The 22,431-nt window shown below is 42.4% G+C and overlaps 1 protein-coding gene across 1 annotated transcript in view; it reads right to left on the reverse strand.

The window, feature by feature from the left end:
- Window positions 1-287: 287 nt before the first annotated feature.
- epas1b (endothelial PAS domain protein 1b) overlaps window positions 288-22,431 on the reverse strand; it is a 204,945-nt gene continuing 182,801 nt past the window's right edge. The window contains exons 5-16 of the mRNA XM_053333691.1: window positions 20,125-20,243; window positions 18,257-18,459; window positions 10,901-11,007; window positions 6,625-6,772; window positions 5,800-6,008; window positions 4,812-5,062; window positions 4,331-4,444; window positions 2,513-3,042; window positions 2,103-2,199; window positions 1,700-1,793; window positions 944-1,111; window positions 288-731 (exon numbers count right to left, since the gene is read on the reverse strand). Coding sequence (XP_053189666.1) covers window positions 580-731; window positions 944-1,111; window positions 1,700-1,793; window positions 2,103-2,199; window positions 2,513-3,042; window positions 4,331-4,444; window positions 4,812-5,062; window positions 5,800-6,008; window positions 6,625-6,772; window positions 10,901-11,007; window positions 18,257-18,459; window positions 20,125-20,243 — 2,192 coding nt within the window. The 3' untranslated portion in view covers window positions 288-579. The remainder of the gene's footprint in view (window positions 732-943; window positions 1,112-1,699; window positions 1,794-2,102; window positions 2,200-2,512; window positions 3,043-4,330; window positions 4,445-4,811; window positions 5,063-5,799; window positions 6,009-6,624; window positions 6,773-10,900; window positions 11,008-18,256; window positions 18,460-20,124; window positions 20,244-22,431) is intronic.

Here is a 22,431-nt window from a genome sequence, read left to right on the forward strand (position 1 = left end):
CGATTTTTAAGAGGAGGCAGGGCTGAGAACTGAGCTGCATAGAGTCCATATATCTGGATAAGAGTTTAGGATTCTGCGCCCCTCCCTCTATGCCGCTCGGCCGTAGATTCCCAGCGTGCAGGCGGGAGAGTATGGCTGTAGATGTTTTGGGCAGAGCTGAGCTTTTTAAGGCAGGTTGTGTGTTTTTTGAATCCCATGCCACAATAAACACCCATTTTAAACCAAAGCCAGAGCTGATAGTGAAGGTTACTGCAGGGTAAACTATGCAGCTCAGCCAGGAGGGGAGGGGAGGGGAGGAGGGGGGCGGGGGTACAAGTGGCTTTACCCTGATATTTCAGCTTGTTTAGGTGCAGAACGGGGGGGTGGCTAAATAAGGCAGGACTTGGTTTTTTTTAATACCATTCCTTATAGGTAGCTTAGCCTCAAGACTTCCAGAAAGCCCAGAGGTACAGAGTAAAGATAAAAGGCCCTAAAAAGGTCTTGGCTTTGTTGGTTGAGGTTGAGGTTGAGGTTGAGGTTTAGGGCAGGGATTAAGTCCGGGTCTGTATTGGGGATTGGGGGGTTTGAATGTGGGGCTCTCTAGGAGGCTTGGTCCAGGGCTCTCAGAAGGTCACAGCCCTGGAGGAGGTGGAGGTTTCCCTGCAGCGGCACGTTGACCTCGCAGTCGTAACGGGTCAACTCCGGCAGACAGGAACGCTCGAATGAAGGGCCAAGCAGACGACTCGCTATACCTGGAAACCACACAGAGGGGACGAGAGTCAGTGAAAAAAACCATGCATAGGTAACAAACTCCATCCTATCAAGTTGTTTCTGTTTGTATCTGAGAACTAGAGGAGACTCATTCACATTAGAGAACAGCTTGGGTCATTGAGACATTTCTAGAAATTGGAAAATCAAACATTGGAAACTGATTTGTTCACTTCTTTTCAGTAGTTCAGCTCACCTCCGGTCTTGTTATAAGGCATCATGCTATAATCTGAGTAGTTGCAGCTCTTATGGGAAAAGGTTTTCTCCTCTAACCCGTTTCCTGGAAACTGAGACTTCCTGTGTTGATGCAGAGAGCTGAGACATAGAGGCACGCTGCCTGGCATCATCCTGCCCATCCCTGACTCTGAGAGAGGAGAGAGAGAGAGAGACGGTTACTGGTACGTTCGTCTAGTGCAGAGGAGTCAAACTTATTTTCATTCAAAGGCCACAGACAGACCAATCTGATCTCATGTGGGCTGGATCATAAAAAAGATGGAGGGAAGGAAGGAAAGACAGGCAAAAGGAAGGAAGGAAGAAAGGTAAGAAGGACAGACAGAAGGTAGGAAGGACAGAAGGAAGGACAGAAGGAAGGACAGATGGAAGGAATGAAGAAAGGAAGGTAGGTAGGAAGGAAGGAAGGAAAGAAGGGCAAAAGGAAGGAAGGACGGAAGGAAGGAAGGACAGAAGGAAGGAAAGGAAGGTTGAAAAAGAAAGGTAGGGAGGAAAAAAGGAAGGAACGAAGAAAGGAAGGACAGAAGGAAGGTAGGAAGGAAAGAAGGAAGGTAAGAAGGAAAGAAGGAAGGTTGAAGGACAGATGGAAGGAAGGAGAAGAACACAGGAAGGAAGGAAAGTGAACCGGATTGCTCCCCACAGCGGGCCGGTTCGGGCCTCATGTTTGCCCCCCCGGTCCAGTGAGACAGTTGATATTCAAAGCCAAGCGGTGGGCTCGTACCTGTCAGTGATCCTGTGCTGAGGGAGCGATCCATGGCGGCACAACTGTCACCTCTCATCTTCTTCCACATGATCTCTGGCTGCTTAGTTTCACCCTGATGAACACAAGTCAACATTTACTACAAACGCCTTTTAAAGATCCACAATGTGACGCTAATTTGTCCAAATAACACCTGTTTAAAGTTTTGTTCCTGCAAATTCGGAGCCACTCAAGTTAGCCGTAGCGAGTAACACACTTTCTGTCATTTTATCTGTGATGTTTGTATTTTGGGTTATTTTCAGAAGTTACGTTGCATCTTGGGTAATGTGAGTGTGAGTAGTCAGCTCTTGATGCATACTCTGCAGTTAGTACGAGTAGTAGGAAAGTATGCGGTTTCCAACAGACCCAGAGAGAGGAAACTCACCAGAGCCATCTGAGTGAAGGAGCGCTTGATGCTGTTGGCCATGCCCACTCTGGCTGGACTCATGTCTCTGTAGGCTTGAACAAAGTTGTCCATGGACCTGCAAACACACACACACACACACACACACACACACACACACACACACACACACACACACACACACACACACACACACACACACACACACACACACACAATAAAATAACAGTTAGTTCATTGGCAGAAAGGATAAATGTAATAAATCATTTTGGCTGCAAACTACTTTTCTTTTAATGTATTTGCTTTCCTTTCATTCACACAGTGTTAGAGTTAAGGTTATACTGCATGCATACTATAAATATCTGAGAAGCTAGAGTGCATTATTGTTCTTATCTTGGTTTAAAATGTATAATAGGACTTTTTTTTATCACCTCTGTTTCTGCATGACATGTGGCATGTTCTGTTGGCAGGAGGGTCTCTCCTCTTCTGACACATTGTCCATCAGGTAGGGCTTGGCCATGCGTACTTGTTGCTGGTAGGTTAACAGAGGATCTGGTGGCCACTGTAGATTCTGCCTGCCGCCCATGGAGGACAGAGGAGTGCTGGCCGGAGCCTCGTAGGGGGGATTCTGCATGTGACCCATCATGTAAGACCCCATTCGGGTTTCCAGAGCTCCCTGACCGGAGCCTCTCTTCTCCCGTGCGGACCAAGCCGGCTGAGGCTGGTAGTGGCCTTGATGCTGAGGAGGAGAAGACAGCGGCTGGAAGAGGCTGGCGATGTTACTGAAGCTGTTTTGGGTGGCCGGGTTTGTTTTGGCGAGGTTGCCGTTGCTCCCCATGGATCGGGCCAGACCTCCTTCCAGGGGCTCCGACTCTGTGATGATGGGATTCAGCTGGAAGTCTTCTCCGTCCATCGGGATGTAAGGAGCCAGAGTGTCCAAGTCCAAGTCACTTAAGTCCCTCTGTGAGAAAAAAAACAACATGGGTTTGGTAAAAGTTGTATTTATTTAACTTGATGCTGAGTTAAGTAGCTGCTGCAGGATGTTTGTGACTTCGGCTCCAGTCCGTCTTTGCAAACATCCACATAAATGTACGGAAACTTCGTGTAAACCGAGACGAGATGTTTATTTTAATTTTAGGGGTGTGGAGGACCTGAAATTTAAAATATGTCAAGCTTAGTCTGGATACATGTCTACAGTTTTAATTACTGCCATTTTATGTACAGTAATAAATACCAAAGGCATTTTGGCCATTTAAATAAGAACTTGGTGGCAAAATGAAGGCAAAAAGGAAACGCAGTAAATACAAAATATGTTTGATATAATCGAAGAGTGCTTCCATTTTTAGTTCGACTGGGAGGAAACGATGAAACATGTCAACAAATTAAGTTTGGTGCACATAGATCTCAGAGATGTTGGTTTCGGAAGAGCAGATAGCTGGATGCAGGGTTTGGTTTTTCAGACTTTAAAAAGAAAACATCTGTGTTTACAAAGCTGTAGTTAGTTATATAGTTAAATAGTATAATCTACTGTTTGTGAAGTTGTAGAAATACTACGTTTTTGAGTCAAATTAACCCTTAAACAGGCAGGAGTGGAAAATGAGAAAATATAATTTGATGTTACATGTTATCTCATTTGCACCTAAGTAAAACATTTCCATTAATATTTTTAATATATTTTGGATCTTATGAGTTCTATCTCCACAAATAGATCTAAAGTTTTAAGGCATGACCAGGCAGGGAGCTTTGGTCCTCTGAAATGAGGCCAACGCGGAAGTAACTTAGAGCTGCATTTTATCAAAAGGCCACCAGGGGGCGACCGTCTCTATACAAGTCAATGGAGAATTCACCAACTTCTCACTTGATTTCTAACCTCAGTAAACGTTTTCAAAATGTGTTTATGGTCTCAATCGCTAGTTTAAAGCCTTCTTCAATGCAGTATGATGTTCATTTGGGACATTTTGGCCTCCCTGATTTTATATGTGACGATAAAGCAGGGTATGCATTAGGGCGTGGCCCTCGCAACCATAGCAAACTCCCTGCTCCGCCTCATGCCCATATAAGTAGAACCCATGTTTTTATTTTTCCCAGCATGCACCTGAAATTTTCAAGATGGCGCTGCCCAGATTCGAAACTATTGACTTCCGAGCAGCAGTCCACAAACCAATGGGTGACGTCATGAATGTTACGTCCATTTCTTCCATACAGTCTATGGGCATGACTTTTTGTTTTAAAGTGGCACCTGTTCTCACCTCAGTGTCTTCAGGACTGCCATCGCCCTCCGTGTCGAGAGCAAACAGCTTCTCAGTCAGCTCCACCTTCAGGTCACTCTCCACTGAGCTGTAGTAATCACCTGGGCTGCTGGGCTGCAGGGACGGAGGGGAGAGAGGGAGGAAGTGTGAATAATAGACGTGGGCGAGATAAATAAATAAATAGTGGGACAAGATGGAAAAAAAGGACTTGTAAAGCAAAAAAACAAAACAAACAAAGAACGAGAGATGAGTTTTGACAAAGGCACCATTCACTGCTGAGAGAGTCTGTTCCTGCCAAAATATCCACCCTCGTTATTCTCACACACTCTGCCCACTGCGAGTGACCTTTAACCCCCCAGGCCTCACTGAACACAGGAGGAACAAACCAAGAAACAAAAAAAACAAGTCGCTCACTCATTAACTAATTACATCTTTCAATTTAACATCAATCAATCAGCCGGTTTCTCGTTCTCGTCCTCACCGTGGAGCAGCTGCTCAGGCTCGGAGTGGCGCTGCTCGGCGGTGGCGGATTCTGCTGCACGGTGAAGGTGCTGGCCATGTTAGCCATGTCTCCTGGAACCGGAGCCACGGTTTGGCCCGATGCCGGAGGGACAGGCTTGTGGCTTTCGCTGGTCCAGGCCGGAGGTCCCGGCGGTCCTGGAGGAGGCATAGAGGCAGCAGACACTTGGTTGTATGCTGTCGGCTGCTGAGGCTCCTCGAAATGAGAACGACCTGCAAGAAGGAAGCACAGATTAGAGCCATGATGATTTACACACAAGCTGATTTTTTGTTCTTTTTGAGGTGATAATGTCTTTCCAAGGTGTCCCATTATTAAAAGGATTCATCAGGACATGGTGGCTTACATTATCTCTCATTTAAAGTCCGTGTAAAGTAAGAATAAATATGTGTTCTGAGTTTGACATACCACAGAAAAGTGTGTTGTTAACCACCCTGCCAAATTTGAATGATTAAACAAAATCGCCAAATATGTGAAATTAGGCTTCAAAATGGTGTAAAAATCAGCCTCTTTCTCTGCTACCAAACGCTGAAGCCCCGCCCCCTACCAAGTGTCACCTGTCAATCAAAGTCACCACCTCTACCAGAAACATGGACGCAAAGTCTGAGAGCTTTCTGTGGCTAACTCGGCTGCTAGCTCGGCGGCTAACTCAGCTAACTGGCTAACTGTAGACTGTAGTAGTAGTAGTGTGTGCTGAATGTATTTATACCTCTACAGCAGCAGGGGCGGGTTTATGCTAATCACTAAATCCTGAACACAGAAATGTTGAAACACAGTTTGTGAAGCCTAGCTCCACAATTCAAATCTAAATGGTTGAAATACTTTTTACACCTTTTTTAGAAATACATTTATGACCTATTTAATGTGTTTAAAAGAAAATGTCTGAATTCACTTTACACGGTCTTTAAAGACTCCCAAAAACACACTTAAGATGACAGAAGTCAATACAGACCGAAGTCGAGGGCGACGATTGTGTCTCCGGGTGTCGGCGCCAGCTGGGCGAGGTCCTCCGGTTCCTCTTTGAGTTTGGTGAAGAGGGTCTCTCCCGGCTCTCCGGTCACACCGGCTCCTCCAGCGGTGAAGAAAGTGCTCATGTGGCGTGGCTTGAAGAGGGACTCTGTCTGCTCCAAGGACAAGATCATCGACTTCTCTTCAACGTCGCTGCAGGATTGGAGAAGGAGAAGCACAGTTGAGGTTTGTGTGGAGAGAAGACTTTAACCTTTGTGTCGTCCTCCCGGGTCAAATTGACCCTGTCTGTTTTGACTGTTCCTTCCTTTCCTCCTTCCTCCCTTCCTTCCTTCCTTTCTTTCCTTCTTCTCTTTTCCCTTTCCCCCCCTTCCTCCTTCCTTCCTTCCTTCCTCTCTCCCTCCTTGTCTCTTTCTTTCCTAACTCCTACCTTCCTCCCTTCCTTCTTTCCTCTTTTCTTTTCTCCCTCCCTCCTTCCTTCTTTCCTCCCTCCCTCCTTTCTTCTTTCTTTTCCTTTCCTCCCTTCCTTCTCCCCTTTCCTTCTTTCTTCCTTCCTTCCTTCCTTCCTTCCTTCCTTCTTCCCTCTCTCCCTCCTTCCCTCCTTTCCTTCCTTCTTCCTCCCTTCCATCCTTCCTTCTTCCTTCCTCCCTTCCTTCTTCCTCCTTTCCTTGAAGCTCTGTATAAAGACTTGTGTTGACATTTCCTAGCAAAGGAACCTCAAATCTACAAAAAACACAGTTTATCTTGGTTTTCATTCATCTTTCCTCCTGTAAATAGCTCCAGCTGCTCTCACCAGGACTGCAGTGCTTACCTGAGGACATAGTTTATGCACACGATGCACTGAGGCTGAGAGTTGCGGCTGTTATAAATCACAGTTCCCTGGGTTTCTACCCAGACGTAGCCTCCGTCCTTAGCCAGCATGCGATACTGACCGCTCACTGCCTGGCCCTTGGTGCACACTGCAGAGACACAGACAGACAGGGAAAGAGCTGTTAGAGCCTCCGGTCAGAGACTTTTTATGGTTTTATGTTGCAGTCTTTTAAAATTGAAACTCTCATTCAAATATCACATCATGTTTTGAATGTCACACTCTTCTTGTTTGCATGTGATCCACTGTTAAAGTTGTGAAGTAGAGGCATAAATCTTCTATGTTTTTATGAGTCTATCCCTCCTGTTGTACTCGTGTCAATTTTGACCCGGCAGGACAACAGGAGTCAACTCAAAAATCAGGTATAGTTTAATTTAAATGACCATAATTCCCAGAATACGTGTAACACCTGTTATGTGGTAATAAGTTGTTTGTTTTTTTTAAGATTTTGTTGGCATAGATGCCTTTATTTATCAGTAGATAGACAGGAAACATGGGAGAGAGAGGGGGTGTGACATGCAGCAAAGGACCTCCGATCGGGATTCGAACCGGGGTCGGCTGCGTATAGGGTATGCGCTCTAACCACTCGACCACCTACGCGCCCATGTGGTAATAAGTTTGATGAAGCTGGCTAAAAAGGTCTTAAACAGAATTGGGTGATAATTTAAACCTTATGCTTACAGTCAACAGGAAGACATCATGAAATCAGCGGTCATTTTGATAACTGAATAGTTATTTTAGTTATTTGTTAAGGGGGAAAATTTTTCATTTAGGTAACATAAGAGATAAATTGCATTTTGGAGTTTCGAGCCGATAAAATGAGACATTTGAGGACATCACATTGGACTCTGAGAAAATTTAATCATGCATTTTTTTGTTATACAAACCTCATAAATCATTAATAGATGGGTGATTAGGGTTAGGGTCTTTTGATCTTCAGTAGACTTTTGATTTTACATTATTTGTTTATAGAGAAAAAACATGCATGAGTAGTAGTAGTACAGCACAGAGAGCACAGCAGCACAGAGAGCACAGCAGCAGGCATTATATTAAGACATTTTATTACATTATACATTGATAGTTTTTGGTATATTTTGAGTCATTTTTAGGAGAAGTCGCAACATTTCAGACTAAAGGAAAAGTCTTTTGGGCGGTTTCACCTCTCTTGTTATCTCTGTTATCAGTGATTAATGGAAGTTGTATTTATTTAATGTGAAAAACAAGCTTATTTCTGTTTTGATTGTGTAAAATAATGAGGTGCTAACATTTCACTGTCAAGCACAGTAACACATACGATTAATCTCAGAAAGAAACTAAACCCACATGAGAAAAAAGTATTTCAGCTCATCAAAAATTTAAGTTATCGGATTGATTCATTACATTTCCACATATTGACTTTTTGTGTGAGGCTGTGAAATCCACCAAACATCGGTTAGCAAAGTGGGATGTTTAACTTTGAGCTGAGGAGGAGATGTGCTGGCTACGATCCAAAGTTCAGCACTGGCGTGGGAAAGAAGCAGGGCTGCGGTCAGAGAGTGCACATAAGGCCAGTGACTGTGTGTGTGTGTGTGTGTGTGTGTGTGTGTGTGTGTGTGTGTGTGTGTGTGTGTGTGTGTGTGTGTGTGTGTGTGTGTGTGTGTGTGTGTGTGTGTGTGTGTGTGTGTGTGTGTGTGTGTGTGTGTGTGTGTGTGTGTGTGTGAAGGAAGCTCAGGGCAACATTATATGTAGCACAGAACGCTGTTAGCATGTGCTGCTCGACAGGCTGGTCACGTTGGCCGTGAGAGCGGGTCAACTGTGTGTGTGTGTGTGTGTGTGTGTGTGTGTGTGTGTTATATAGAGAGATCTGTTTTTATCTCAGCAGATTTCAGCCTACACTCAAGACTGCAGACACAGCAGCGAAGACCGACAGAGGAAAAGAAACATATACATGCACACATACACAATCCACATGCATGCTACACACACACACACACACACACACACACACAGGATATAGATAGTCTTTCACTATATTTCCTCAGTCCCAAGATACAGACACTTAAAATTCCCAGAAATTCCTGGAATGAAATGAACTGTAGCGGGAACAATTGAGAATGTCATCATCTCGTTGGCTTAATCATTTCTTATTTCATTTAAAACAAAAAACTTTAAAAAAAACTTCAAAAAAACATGACTGGAGTCCACATCTGCAATACATAACTTATTAAAGATGACAAGTTGGTAGGAAGCCACCAGCATCATTTAATCAATATATAATAACTTTTGAGAGTCCTGAAAGTTGTAACTGAATGCTGAGATTATAGCTCTATATTTATATTTTCTGGCTTGACTGGAATATTTTTACATGATTTCCAGTTAAAGTGTAAAGTAAGAATAAATATGTGTTCTGAGTTTAACATACCATAGAAAAGTGTGTTGTTAACCACCCTGCCAAATTTGAATCATTAAAAAATCGCCAAAAATATGAAATTAGGCTTCAAAGTTGTGTAAAACTCAGCCTCTTTCTCTGCTCCCAAACGCTGAAGCCCCGCCCCCTACCAAGTGTCACCTGTCAATCAACGTCACCACCTCTACCAGAAACATGGACGCTACGTCTGAGAGCTTTCTGAGGCTAGCTTGGTGGCTAACTCGGCGGCTAATGCAGCTAACTGGCTAACTGTAGACTATCTTCTACTGGTCCTTTATGCAGCTGCTCAGTTCGGCCTCTGTCTATTAACAGGCTGTTTTAGCTGCTGTCTGTTTAAGACCACTCTGCTCTGATTGGTCATCCATACACGTTCGAGTTTGAACCCAATCGAAAATATGCAACAAAAACTACGGAAACCAATAGTTGGTGTGTATTCGTGAACAATATGAGTGTTAAAAGATCATTAAAACAGCAGAAAAATAACAGAAAAATCACAAAAAGGATGAAATGTCCTCTTTTAAGGTGCAGTAAAGTGCATGAGACATTTCAGAAATGTAGCTTACTTAGATTTAAAACATGCATCTGCTCTGTAAAGGTATCAAATAAAGCCTCAATATTTCAAAAGTGTGTTTTAAAATTGCATCTAATATGTTGCAGAAGGGAGGGGATGGGGGGGTGGGGGGGGGGGGGTTAAAGGAACTAAATTACCACTTTCTGTGCTGTCAGTGTTGCTCAGAGCCTCTAATGATATAGTGCTGTCAGTGAAGAGAAAAACCATGACACTTCAGAGCCTGGTTAACACACACACACACACACACACACACACACACACACACACACACACACACACACACACAGAGTCATTAGACTGTAATAGAGGCCACCTGCTCCTCCTGTCCACTGCGTTTGTGTTTGTGGCAGCAGATGTGCAAACCTCATCAAGCCATCAGTGGCTACGCTTAATTTAATAAAATACATCTTAATACTGGGCTCCTGCTCTGCACACACACACACACACACACACACACACACACACACACACACACACACACACACACACATACAGAGAGAAAAACACATATATATCCTTAGACTCAAACGTATCATGCTTTTATAATTATTGTGATTCCCTTTAAAACAGCTTTTCCAACCACATCAATTAACAAGCTTTTAACCCTAAAAATAAAAGGTTCATTTTATTGATTTATTGATTTATTGGTTTAATTTAAGCTATTTAATCAAACTTTAAATCCATATATTCCCTCGATTGCTCTGCTTTCCTCTCTTTAATACTGGAGATGCAACTTTTCTCTCCTTCCCACATATCTGCCTTTAAACTGTGGAGCAGACATCAATCAGGTAATCTCAGTAGTAGTACCTTTTTAATTTAGCTTTTTACTCAATGCATCAGTTTAAAATATGTTTTTAATTGTTTTTTTATTTATTTAATTATTTGCCAGTCAAGTTTTTAGCTTGTTTTTTATTATTATACATTGATTTTGTAGAGTTTTTATTCTGTTTTGGGTTTTTTTTTTTTCTCTTGATCTGTATATATTTTTTTTATGTGAAGTATTTATTTCCACTGTACAAATTCGCACTACAGTAGATTAATATATTTAGATTTTGATTGATTGATTAATTGATTGATTATATTACCACACATAGCTGTAGAAACTTTTAAAAACTCTTTTTACCTCTTTAAATGCATTTTTTTTTGCCTCTGGATTCATGTTTTAGTGTGTGTGTGTGTGTGTGTCTGTGTGTCTGTGTCTGTGTGTGTGTGTGTGTGTGTGTGTGTGTGTGTGTACTTACGGTTGTGGTGGCTCTTGGTGACGCTGTCCGAGTCCAAGGCGTGGTAAAAGTCGTAGACTGAACGGCCCAGCAGATCATCTGGAGTGTAACCCATCAACTCTGTTACCCTGCAGGACACACACACACACACACACACACACACACTCATGGTTAATGATACACAGCAGTGGCAGACTCAGGCTGCGGGGGCAATAAATATGATAGGCAGCTGATACATTCAATGAAACAGAACCAGGTTATCTTCTTCATTTAAAGGGCAAGTTTTCTCAATTTTGGGGGTATCATACTATGGGGGCACCTTAGAGGGTATTTGATCTTACAGTAGGGGCTCTTTATCATACTATGGGGGCACCTTAGAGGGCAGTGGGGCACTTATAATACTATAGGGGAACCTTAGAGGGTATTTTATCATACAGTAGGGGCAGTTTATCATACTACGGGGGCACCTTAGAGGGTATTTCATCACAGTGGGACAACTGGAGGCACTTTATTGTATAGTGGGGGCCCCTTAGAGGGCAGTGGGGCACTTATCATAATATAGGGGCACCTTAGAGGGCAGTGGGGCACTTATCACACTGTGGAGGCACTTTATCATACTATTGGGGCACCTTAGAGAGCAGTGGGGCACTTATCATAATATAGGGGCACCTTAGAGAGCAGTGGGGCACTTATAATATAGGGGAACCTTAGAGGGCAGTGGGGCACTTATCACACTGTGGAGGCACTTTATCATACTATTGGGGCACTTAATCATAATGCATAATTGCCCAGAATTATATGAGTTATACGCTTCATCTAAACACATTTTTTTTCTCTCAGGGGCAACAGGGGCAACAGGGAGACGGTTTCCCCCACCTCCACCTCCACCTCTCTGACCCCACGGGAGACTTTAACTTAATAATCTCCACTTTTCCGTGAATCCCTTTTGATAAATCCTGGACTCCTTAGACTTCAAAAGGGCTCAGACACGATTTGGAAATGAAACAGAGAGGCGCGGACCATCGTTCCAAAAATAAGAATCTTTCACATTCTCCCCTCTCCGTCTCCGTCCCTAAAACTCTCTCACTCTGCGTTTCTGGGAAAAAGTTAATCTCTTTCCGTCCGTCGCTCTCATCACGAGTTCACTCTGTTAATGAGGATTTTTGGTGCTGGCTTTGAGTTACCTTTTGCTTTTCTTTTATTTCCATCCAACTCTTTTCTTTCAGTAGATTACACATGTGCTGGATTAAAGGCTAAATTACAGGATTACAGCGAGAAGAATCAAGTGCAGTTCAATTATTATTTAATTATTTTAACTGTCAACTAGACTCTAACACAAGGGGTCAAACATGCAGCCCGTGGGCCAGATCTGGCCCGCAGAGGGGTCCAATCCGGCCCACTTTCCTTATTCCTCCCTTCCTTCCATCTTCCCTTCCTCCTTTCTGTCTTCTTTTCCTTCCTTCCTTCCTGTCTTCTTTTTCTTCCTTCCTTCTTTCCTTCCATCTGTCCTTCCTTCCTTCCTTCCTTCCTTCCTTCCTTCCTTCCTGTCTTCTTTGTCATCCTTCATTCTTTCCTTCCATCTGTCCTTCCTTCCTTCTTTCATGTCTTCTTTTTCTTCCTTCCTTCCTTCCTTCCTTCTTTCCTTCCTTCTTTCTTTCATGTCTTTTTTTTCTTCCTTCCTTCTTTCCTTCCTTCCTTCCTTCCATCTGTCCTTCCATCTGTCCTTCCTTCCTTCCTTCCATCTTTTTAATGATCCATGTGAGATTAAATTGGGCAGTATGTGGCCCTTAAATGAAAATGAGTTTGACACCCCATGCACTAATACATTATTAGACTCTATTCTCAACTTTTCCAAACAAACCGCCCTAATTTTAATTTATATATAAAGTGAAACTATGAAACCAAAAAGCTTGAGCAGACCAGCTTCTACTCAACAAGCTGTGCTGTGAGAACATAATCCAAAGGAACGACAGGAAATGACCCCCCGAACACAAGGTTTTATGGGTATAAAGGAGACCAGAGAGGGCAAACTGGGACAAAGCCGACAAGTTCCTCGAGTTTAACCTAAATTAAAGCGACTGGAATGTGGTTTTATTTGGCAGAGAGACCAAAATCTATCCCGAATAAGTCAGTCAGCAGTCTGTGAGTTCATGTGACTCTGGAGCTCGGGTCTAAATCTGATGCGGTCAAAGAATAAAGAAATCTAATAATCATTTAGCTGGTTTCAGCTTCTCAAATCTGAGGTTTTAATAGTTTTCTTTGTCGTCTGTGATAATAAAGTGAATGTTTTTAGGTTTTAGACTGTTGGTCGAACAAATTAAAGACATATGAAGACATCCACTTTGGCCATTTTTCTCAATTTCTATTCTGTTTTATAGACAAAACCACTAATTGATTAATTGAGGAAATACATGGCAGATTAATCAACAATGAAAATAGTTTCTTTTAGGTATCTGTGAGCCTGATGAGCATTACTTCCTGTCTGATCTGTCTCATTTAATCATGTTTTGTCACTGGTCAGTTCAATTGTTGCGATGATCAATTGTCAATGATTGCGAGGGCTGGATCTCGAGGACATTGGTCAATCAACCTGTCAATCAGGACGTAGCCACGCCCTAATGCATACCCTGCTTTATCGTCAAATATAAAATCAGGGAGGCCAAAATGTCCCAAATGAACATCATACTGCATTGAAGAAGGCTTTAAACTAGCGATTGAGACCATAAACACATTTTGAAAACGTTTACTGAGGTTAGAAATCAAGTGAGAAGTTGGTGAATTCTCCATTGACTTGTATAGAGACGGTCGCCCCCTGGTGGCCTTTTGATAGAATGCAGTTCTAAGTTACTTCCTGGTTGGCTTCATTTCAGAGGACCAGAACTCCCTGCCTGGTATCAACCAAACCGGCATTAAAATATAATGTTATGGACACTTTTCCTAAAAGTGTATCCACATTTTGTTTTTATTGTTTTATTTATATATATATATATATACAGTAATTATTTGGTTTGTTCCCACTTTTATGTAGTAGCTCATAGCTTTATATGAGCCTATTTGGGTTTTTTGCCTCACCTTGCACTCTATATTATCTACTTTAACTTGTGCAAACTAAACTAAACTAAACAAGCCAATGACTTTATTTACAAAACACATTCTTACTGTTTATTGTGCATCATGTTAAGATTATTTTATACCTTGTACATTGTGTAAAGCTCTGCATAACTTGGAGTCAGATTTCACGAGAGTTTATGAGTAAAGGTTTCTATATCTATAAACCCAATCTTAGATAACAAAAAAAGAGAACATTAAATCAAGTTAAAGGTAAGAACACAACCCTCATACTCGCTGCTATCTACGACTGTAGCCGTTTCTCTCTCAGCTGACCCAAATATGACTGAATCTCCTGCAACACAGCGCTTGATTGCACATTCCTCCGAGCAGAATTCCCAGGATTTTTTTGTGAAAATGTGAAATGTGAAGATAAACTGTGAATTATCAAGTCGCAGCAGGATGAAGATGAACAATCTGTGAATGATGATGATATGGTTGTGTGGATTTATTGTGAGAGAGACTGAAAGAAAGAAAGAAAGAGAGAGAGAGAGAGAGAGAGAAGAGATGGATGAGCAGAGAGTCTTGTCCTCCAGATTACGTAACACTGACAGCTGCAGGCCTCAGACTGGAGGGAAGGAGGGCATTGAAAATAAAAGGGGTAATGCAAAAGAGATAGGCAAGGAGAGGAAAGTAAATGAAGGAAGGAGTGGTTGTGAAGAAGGAGGGATAGATAAGAAGAAAAAAAGTGAGGGAACGAGCAGATGCAATGAGAGGAATGAGTGTTAGTGAAAGAACATTTTCTTCAAGGAAAACAGAAATCATATCCAAGAATGGGCGCAGCTAAAATAGCATCAAATTATAATAATGATGATGATGATTGCTGGCTCGAGACCTTCAGTACACACTCCTGCTAACATGTGACCGAACCTTTTTTACTCTTTTTGATGTTCAATCCATCTGTCTTCGCTTTTTTTTTTTTTATATCAGCCTCTCTTCCTCACTCTCACTCTGCAATGTAGGGCCTTATAAAATCCATTTCATTTTATTAATTTTTATGAATCCTGTTTTTTCACCTTTTACTCTTATTTTACTAACAAAAACAACAGTTCACCTGACACATAGAAGTCCTTCGGGAACTGCTCGGCTCTGTACTGAGGGGTTAGAGTCCAGTTTTCACCTGAATGAGCCTCTATCCCTAAAGTCAGACTGGCTAAATGTAAACTTTAACAAGAAGATTGATTCCATGCTCGTACGTATGATAAATATAAAGCTACAGACAGCAGCTGGTTAGCTTTGATTAGCATAAAGCGCGTAAATGGGGGCCAACAATGCACTTATAGGCTGTGACTTTTTTGGCAAGCGCAATTGCAGTGTGACCCACATTTTTACCTAACCCTAATGATGTGAAGATTTGGAAAGGTTTCTTATTTCTAATTAAACTTAATGAAATGCATGCAGCACAAAAGCTACATGAATGACAGTATCTTAACTCTGATATATAACAGAGACTTATGAAACTTTCAGTGTATTGTGGTTAGAAATCTATAACATGCACTAAAAGCCAGGAGGTCAAATCTGATCTACAGAATAAGAGTATTAATGAAGAAGCTAAAAGTAGAAGTCAGCATCAGTGCCAGAGCATTGCAAATATGCTCAAAGTAAAAATATATAAGGCTTTGATTGTAAAAATAATGAATACTACTGTCTGATAACACTTCCCCATTTTAACAGGTCATGCAAATTAAATATTAACTGGCTTCTTTCCCTGTCACATCTGTATGGTATGCAGTAATTCAAATAAAGTTAAATAAATATAGTCTTAGTGTTTCCTGTTGAGCTGTGGAGGAAGTATAGTAACTAAAAGAGGGACTTTAGTACTAAAAACACTGTAACATTAAAACATAAAAGACTTGATTTGACTCATTCGGACAAAGCCGAAGCTTCAGATTCAACTTTTAAATACATTTTTTGCACAGAAGTAGGACTGTGTATTTAGTCCTGCATCCATCAATCAAGCTCTTCTCATGCTCAGTATGAACAGGAGGGATGATTACAGCAAGAAAAACAGGTTGTCTGTTGTTTTAAGACTCCTCCTTTAAGAAGTTGAACGTCACTACTTGTAAAAACACTTCGCCCCTTTTTCTAAGTGTGAAGTTTCCCTCTCTCTTTCTACCCTCTCCTCTTTTCTTTGTCTCTCTCTCCTTCCCGATACTCGACTTCTCACGCTGCCAGGAATGAGCTAAAGAAACGTTTCTGTCCCTAATGAGTCTAAGTCTCTGCTGAGCCATGAGGGCGACCCACCTACAATAAACTCATTTACGTAATTGGAGAGAAGATTTTGGGGCGAGCTATTAAATTGCACCAAAAAGGCAAAATAGAAAAATGGGTCCTTGTTTGTGGGGCGGTCGTGCACAGATACAGTACGTGCACGCAACACACACACACACACACACACACACACACACACACACACACACACACAAGCACACTCACTTTTCCCCCCGAAAGAAACCTTTGTTCTGCATGAGCAGCTTGATAAGATTACAGGGCAGTGTGCATGCGCTTGTGTAACTCAAATCAGTGCGTACTAGTGTGTGTGTGTGAGAGAGAGAGAGAGAGAGAGAGAGAGAGAGAGACTGTGTGTGTGTGTGTGTTCGTCATCACCTCCTTGTGCAACTGCGACAAAAATATTTGGGTTCAAGATGGCCGCGACACAAAATACACACACACACACTCACAGAGTTGATGGCAGTCCTGGTGACATGACACATGACAGATGTGATGTCAGACAGGAGCTTAAGTGCCACCTTCAAAATGCAGGAGTGTGTGTGTGTGTGTGTGTGTGTGTGTGCGTGTTTTTCTATCCTGGTGGGGACCGAAACCTGACATATTACTAACCCGTGGGGACCGACTCCTGGTTAGGGTTAGGGTCAGGGTTAGGGTTTCAATCCAACATTTGTTCAAATACTGAATATGAATTGTACTGTGGTCAACAATCAATTGTATGCTAATAGACGTTAGCATTACGGGTCCCAACGGGGGGGGGGGGGCAAAATTCAGGTTTCAAATTTATGTGAGAGTTATTGATATTTCAAGTCATTTATTTGTTCAAACAGAATTATGATGAATTTAGGAGTTAAAATTACATCTCTAGACCCTTTAGAAAGGCTGGAACCCACGGGACCTCACCCAGTCAGGGGTCCCCACGAGGTAGTATAAACAGGTATGTGTGTGTGCGTACAGGCTTGTCTGTGATCGGGAACTCTTGGCGCACTCTGACAATGTCGTGACAGCATCTTATTAAAGTATTAATGTTTCATCTCTGGCTTACATTTCCCACTGACTGCTCTGCCAAGTTAAACTGATTCAGTCAACACACTGCAATCAGTCAAAAAGTCTCCCGTGTGTGTGTGTGTGTGTGTGTGTGTGTGTGTGTGTGTGTGTGTGTGTGTGTGTTGTTCTTTAAGAATTGTGCTTTCACTGGCAGCGACCCACGAAGTGAAGATCTATTTAACTCTGTTGAGGTTCTTCTTTAGGAACTCCGTAAGTAATGGGTTTATTTTTCTGTAAAGCGATTTTTCAAGAAAGAAAAATGAAGCTGATGTTTCTTTGCTTAGAGCAGACATAATCAATATAAATGACAACGAGGAACCGACACAGGATTATGTGGAGCTTCATAAAGAGTTTCAGATAATTTTTTAGCTGTTTGACTGATTTGGTTAATTCTCAGAGCTCACAGAGCGTCGTTTTTAGCTGTAGCAGGCAGATGTGTCAAGGAAGGGAGGGAGGAAAGGAGGAAGGAAGGAAAGGAAAGAAGGATGGGAGGTAGGGAAGGATGGAAGGAAGGGGGAGGAAGGAAGGAAGGACAGAGGAAAGAAGGAAGGAAGGAAGGGGGGGAGGTAGGGGGGAGGAAGCAAGGAAGGAAGGACAGGAAAGAAGGAAGGAAGGAAGGATGGAAGGTAGGGGGAGGAAGGAAGGAAGGAAGGAAGGAAGGTAGGGGTGGAAAGAAGGAAAGAAAGAGAGAAGGAGGAAGAAAGGAAAAGAGGAAGGCAAGAAGGACAGGAAAGAAGGAAGGAAGGAGGGAGGAAAGAGAGAAGAAGTAAAGAAGGAAGGGAGGAAAGAAAGAAGGAGGAAGGAAGGACAGACAGAAGGAAGAAAGGAAAGAAAGAAAGAAGGAACAGTCAAAACAGACGGGGTCAATTTGACCCGGGAGGACATTCTACTCTAATGTGACTTGAATCTGATGTTAGTATCCTTACTGTGTGTGTGTGTGTGTGCGTGTGTGTGTGTGTGTGTGTGTGTGTGTGTGTGTGTGTGTGTGTGTACCTCTCGTCGCAGTAGGTGAACTTCATGTCCATGCTGTGTCTGCTCAGGAAGGTCTTGCTGTCCAGCGGCGTGTCGATGTTGGACGGGTGTGGGATGGGTTCGCACATCAGGACAGCGCAGGTGAGCGGGGGCTCTTTGAAGCTGCACAGCACTCGCGGAGGGCAGCTGTTGTACATCTTCAGGTGTCCGGTGCAGTGCAGCACCTGGAGGGAAGAGGAAGAAGAAGAAGAAGAGGAAGAGGATAAATGTTATACACACACTGAGGGGATAAAGCTGGAGGACAAAGGAAGGATAATGCCTGACTACATTTGCAGTTTGCTACTTCTTGCAAAATATAAAATATCTTTTTATCCAGTGTATTTACTCAAAGGGCCTGATTTACTAAGATCCTAAATAAAGGGTACTAAATAAGCGTGCACTAATATTACATTCATTACGGTAAACTACTAATATTACATTCATTAAGGTAAACTACTGATATTACGTTGATTACGGTAAACTACTAATATTACATTCATTACTAATATTACATTCATTACGGTAAACTACTAATATTACATCCATTACGGTAAACTACTAATATTACATTCGTTATGGTAAACGCCTAATATTACGTTGATTACGGTAAACTACTAATATTACATTTAATACTATTATTACATTCATTACGGTAAACTACTAATATTACATTCATTACGGTAAATGTACTAAATGGACAGCGTGTATTATCTTGCACATTTGAAAGATGCAAACCTCAGTCCGCTGCGTTAGTAGATCAGCTTGCACATTTTTTGCGGGTGATGTCAAGTTTGCACACGTTTATACACACACACACACCTTTACGCACTTACACACATCTGCAACGGAGCCAACAGTAAGTAAAAGCTCAGTTTTCACTTTGAGACTCAAGAAAAGCAGAAAAATGATTTTCTGAAACCCAAAACGTATTTTTTTTAAGGCTTTGCTTTAATCTTTGCTTTATTATTGTGAATCACTAACAGATTTAACACCTTTCGGCCTTTAAAACCTCGTTCAAATAAATCAGTCTGAAGAGAAGAAGAAGAAATTACTCTTTGGCTTCCTGTTCGCAATATTACTCACATGTTCAACCTGAGAGGTCAACAGATCACTGCTTCATCTCCAGCCAAAAGAAAAGTTAGGAAAGAGGTGTGTGTGTGTGTGTGTGTGTGTGTGTGTGTGTGTGTGTGTGTGTGTGTGTGTGTGTGTGTGTGTGTGTGTGTGTGTGTGTGTGTGTGTGTGTGTGTGTGTGTGTGTGTGTGTGTGTGTGTGTGTGTGTGTGAGAGAGTGTCTAATGGTAGTTGTGGATACGTGTGTGTGCGTGTGTGTGTGTGTCTATTTAATGGTAGTTGTGTACATGTGTTTGTGTGTGTGTCTAATGGAAGTTGTGGATATGTGTTTGTGTGTGTGTGTGTGTGTGTGTGTGTCTAATGGTAGTTGTGTACGTGTGTGTGTGTGTGTGTCTAATGGTAGTTGTGTACATGTGCCTGTTTATGTGTGTGTGTGTCTAATGGTAGTTGTGGACATATATGTGTGTGTGTGTGTGTGTGTGTCTCTAATGGTAGTTGTGGACATGTGTGTGTTTATGTGTGTGTGTTTGTTTGTGCGTGTTTGCTTGTGTGTCTGTGTGATGAATGGAAGTTGTGTACATGTGTGTGTTTGTGTGTGTGTTTGTGTGTATTTGTGTGTGTCTGTATATCAAATGGAAGTTGTGTGTGTGTGTGTGTGTGTGTGTGTGTGTGTGTGTCTAATGGAAGTTGTGTACATGTGCTTCTTGTTTGTGTGTGTGTTTGTGTGTGTGTCTGTGTGTGTGTGTGTGCGGATGCTGCAGATGTGTGTGTCTCTCTTACCTTCCAGCTGGCTGACTTGAGGTTGACGGTGCGCCCCCTGTTGGTCACCGTGCATTTCATCCTCATGAAGAAGTCTCGCTCGGTGCTCATCTCTTTGCCCTTTTTACCAAAACCGCTGCCTGGAAAACACAAACGACCCGATTCAGTACGATGACATCATGTGATACGTTCTTTCTGAGGTCATAACTTCCTTCTTCCTGACAGTTGGTTTCATATTTATTATATTTACCTTCCTTAAACCTCTCTGAGATAAAATTATAAACTTTTTGAATTTTTCTCTTCTGTTAAAATACTTTACATCTTTTCATCTGTTAGAGTAAATGTTCCCTCCATCTGTCCTTCCTTCCTTCATTCCTTCCTTCCTTCCTTCCTTCTGTCCTTCCTTCTGTCTTTCTTTCCTTCTGTCCTTCCTTCCTTCTGTCTTTCCTTCTATCCTTCGGTCTTTCCTTCCTTCCCTCTTTCCTTCTGTCCTTCCTTCCTTCATTTCTTCCTTCCTTCCTTCACTCTTTCTTTCTGTCCTTCATTCCTTCCTTCCCTCTTTCCTTCTGTCCTTCCTTCCTTCCTTCCTTCTGACTTTCATTCCTTCCCTCCTTCCCGCTTTCCTTCTTTCCTTTTGTACTTCCTTCCTTCTATCCTTCTTTCCCCCCTCCTTTCCTTCCTTCTTTCTCCCTCCCTCCTCTCTTTCTTTTCTCCCTGCTTCCTACCTTCCTTCCTTCTGTCCTTCCTTTCTACCTTCCTTCCCTTCTTCCTTTCCTCCCTTCCTTCCTTCCCTCCTTCCTTCCTTCCTGTCCTTCTTCCTCCCTTCCTTCCTTCCTTCCTCCCTCTTTTCCTTCCTTCCTCCCTCGTAATTACTTCTTGTAGCTACAAATGTAATTCAATTTTTATTCTATTGTAATTTTTTAGTTGCGAAATGAACAACAAAAAAATAACTTTCCCCTATCTGGCCTTCCCGTATGTGACTGGAAAAAACGGTCAAGGTTTACGCACACACACACACACACACACACACACACACACACACACACACACACACACACACACACACACACACACGGACAGAGAGAGGGAGGACGTGAAGTTAGGCCAAGCTGTTACATCACAAGGTCAGAGTTCAGCTGCAGACACAGTGGAGAGTGGTGAAGTGTCTTTTGTCAATATCCACACACTCACAAGTGTCTCTTTATCTTTAACACTTAGAGAAACCTTTTTTTTTCTCCCCTCGTCTAATCCTCACGAAAAAGAAAAAGTGTGTTTGTTCATAATCGTGTGTGTGTGTGTGTGTGTGTGTGTGAAAGGGGGGAAGGGATTATAAAGTATTATTCCACTTGTGTGTCCTGTGGTCACAGCTGATAAGAGTTATCAAGCACAGTTTAGTGAGTGCAATCGTGTGTTTGCATGAGTGAGAGAGAGATTATTTTCTAATATAAACCTTAGTCAGCTACATAATTTTCATTTTTTAGATAAACACACACACACACACACACACACACACACACACACACACACACACACACACACACACACACACAGCGTATCAGTGTTTATTTTGAGTGTAAAAACCTTTAACGCCAAACACTTTTAAAACTTCACTCCTGAGTTCTCAGATAGTTCCTTTGTGTGTGTGTGTGTGTGTGTGTGTGTGTGTGTGTGTGTGTGTGTGTGTGTGTGTGTGTGTGTGTGTGTGTGTGTGTGTGTGTGTGTGTGTGTGTGTCCTCATCCGCTCGTCCTCACAGCTCCTATCATCACCCCCCCACATCTCTACGCATGTACACACCGACTCCCACACACACGCCGTCTCCCACACACACACACACACACACACACACAGTATCTCTCTTTAAGTTCCTCTCTATACGCTCCCTGACCCTCTGTTCTCATGTCGTTCATGAGATAGCTGACATTATATAACGTCCCGCTGTACATGTATGGGGGTGTGTGCGTGTGTGTGTGTGTGGGGGGGGGGTTAGGGTTGGGGGGGGGGGGGTTGCCTTGTGTTTTTTTTTTTCTCTGATACATTTACATTTTTGGCTCAAAGCAGCAGCAGCAGGAAGGACTGATGATTGGGGTGGTGGTGGTGGTGGTGGTGGTGGGGGGGGGGGGGGGGGGGGGGGGCTGAAGTGATGGCTGCTAGATGCTCACTTCTACTGACTCCCATTTAAAAAAAAAAAGCCTTAACTTCTCTATATAAATACATCTATCATTTTTTTATTTGCTATGTCTCAAATCTACTTCTTCTGTACTTTCACTTCTTAATACTTAGAGTGAGAAGTCAAAAGAGTTGAGTGTGTAACTATGAACACTTCTCGC

This window comes from Scomber japonicus, chromosome 14, assembly GCF_027409825.1.
Source record: "Scomber japonicus isolate fScoJap1 chromosome 14, fScoJap1.pri, whole genome shotgun sequence".
Lineage (NCBI taxonomy): Eukaryota > Metazoa > Chordata > Actinopteri > Scombriformes > Scombridae > Scomber > Scomber japonicus.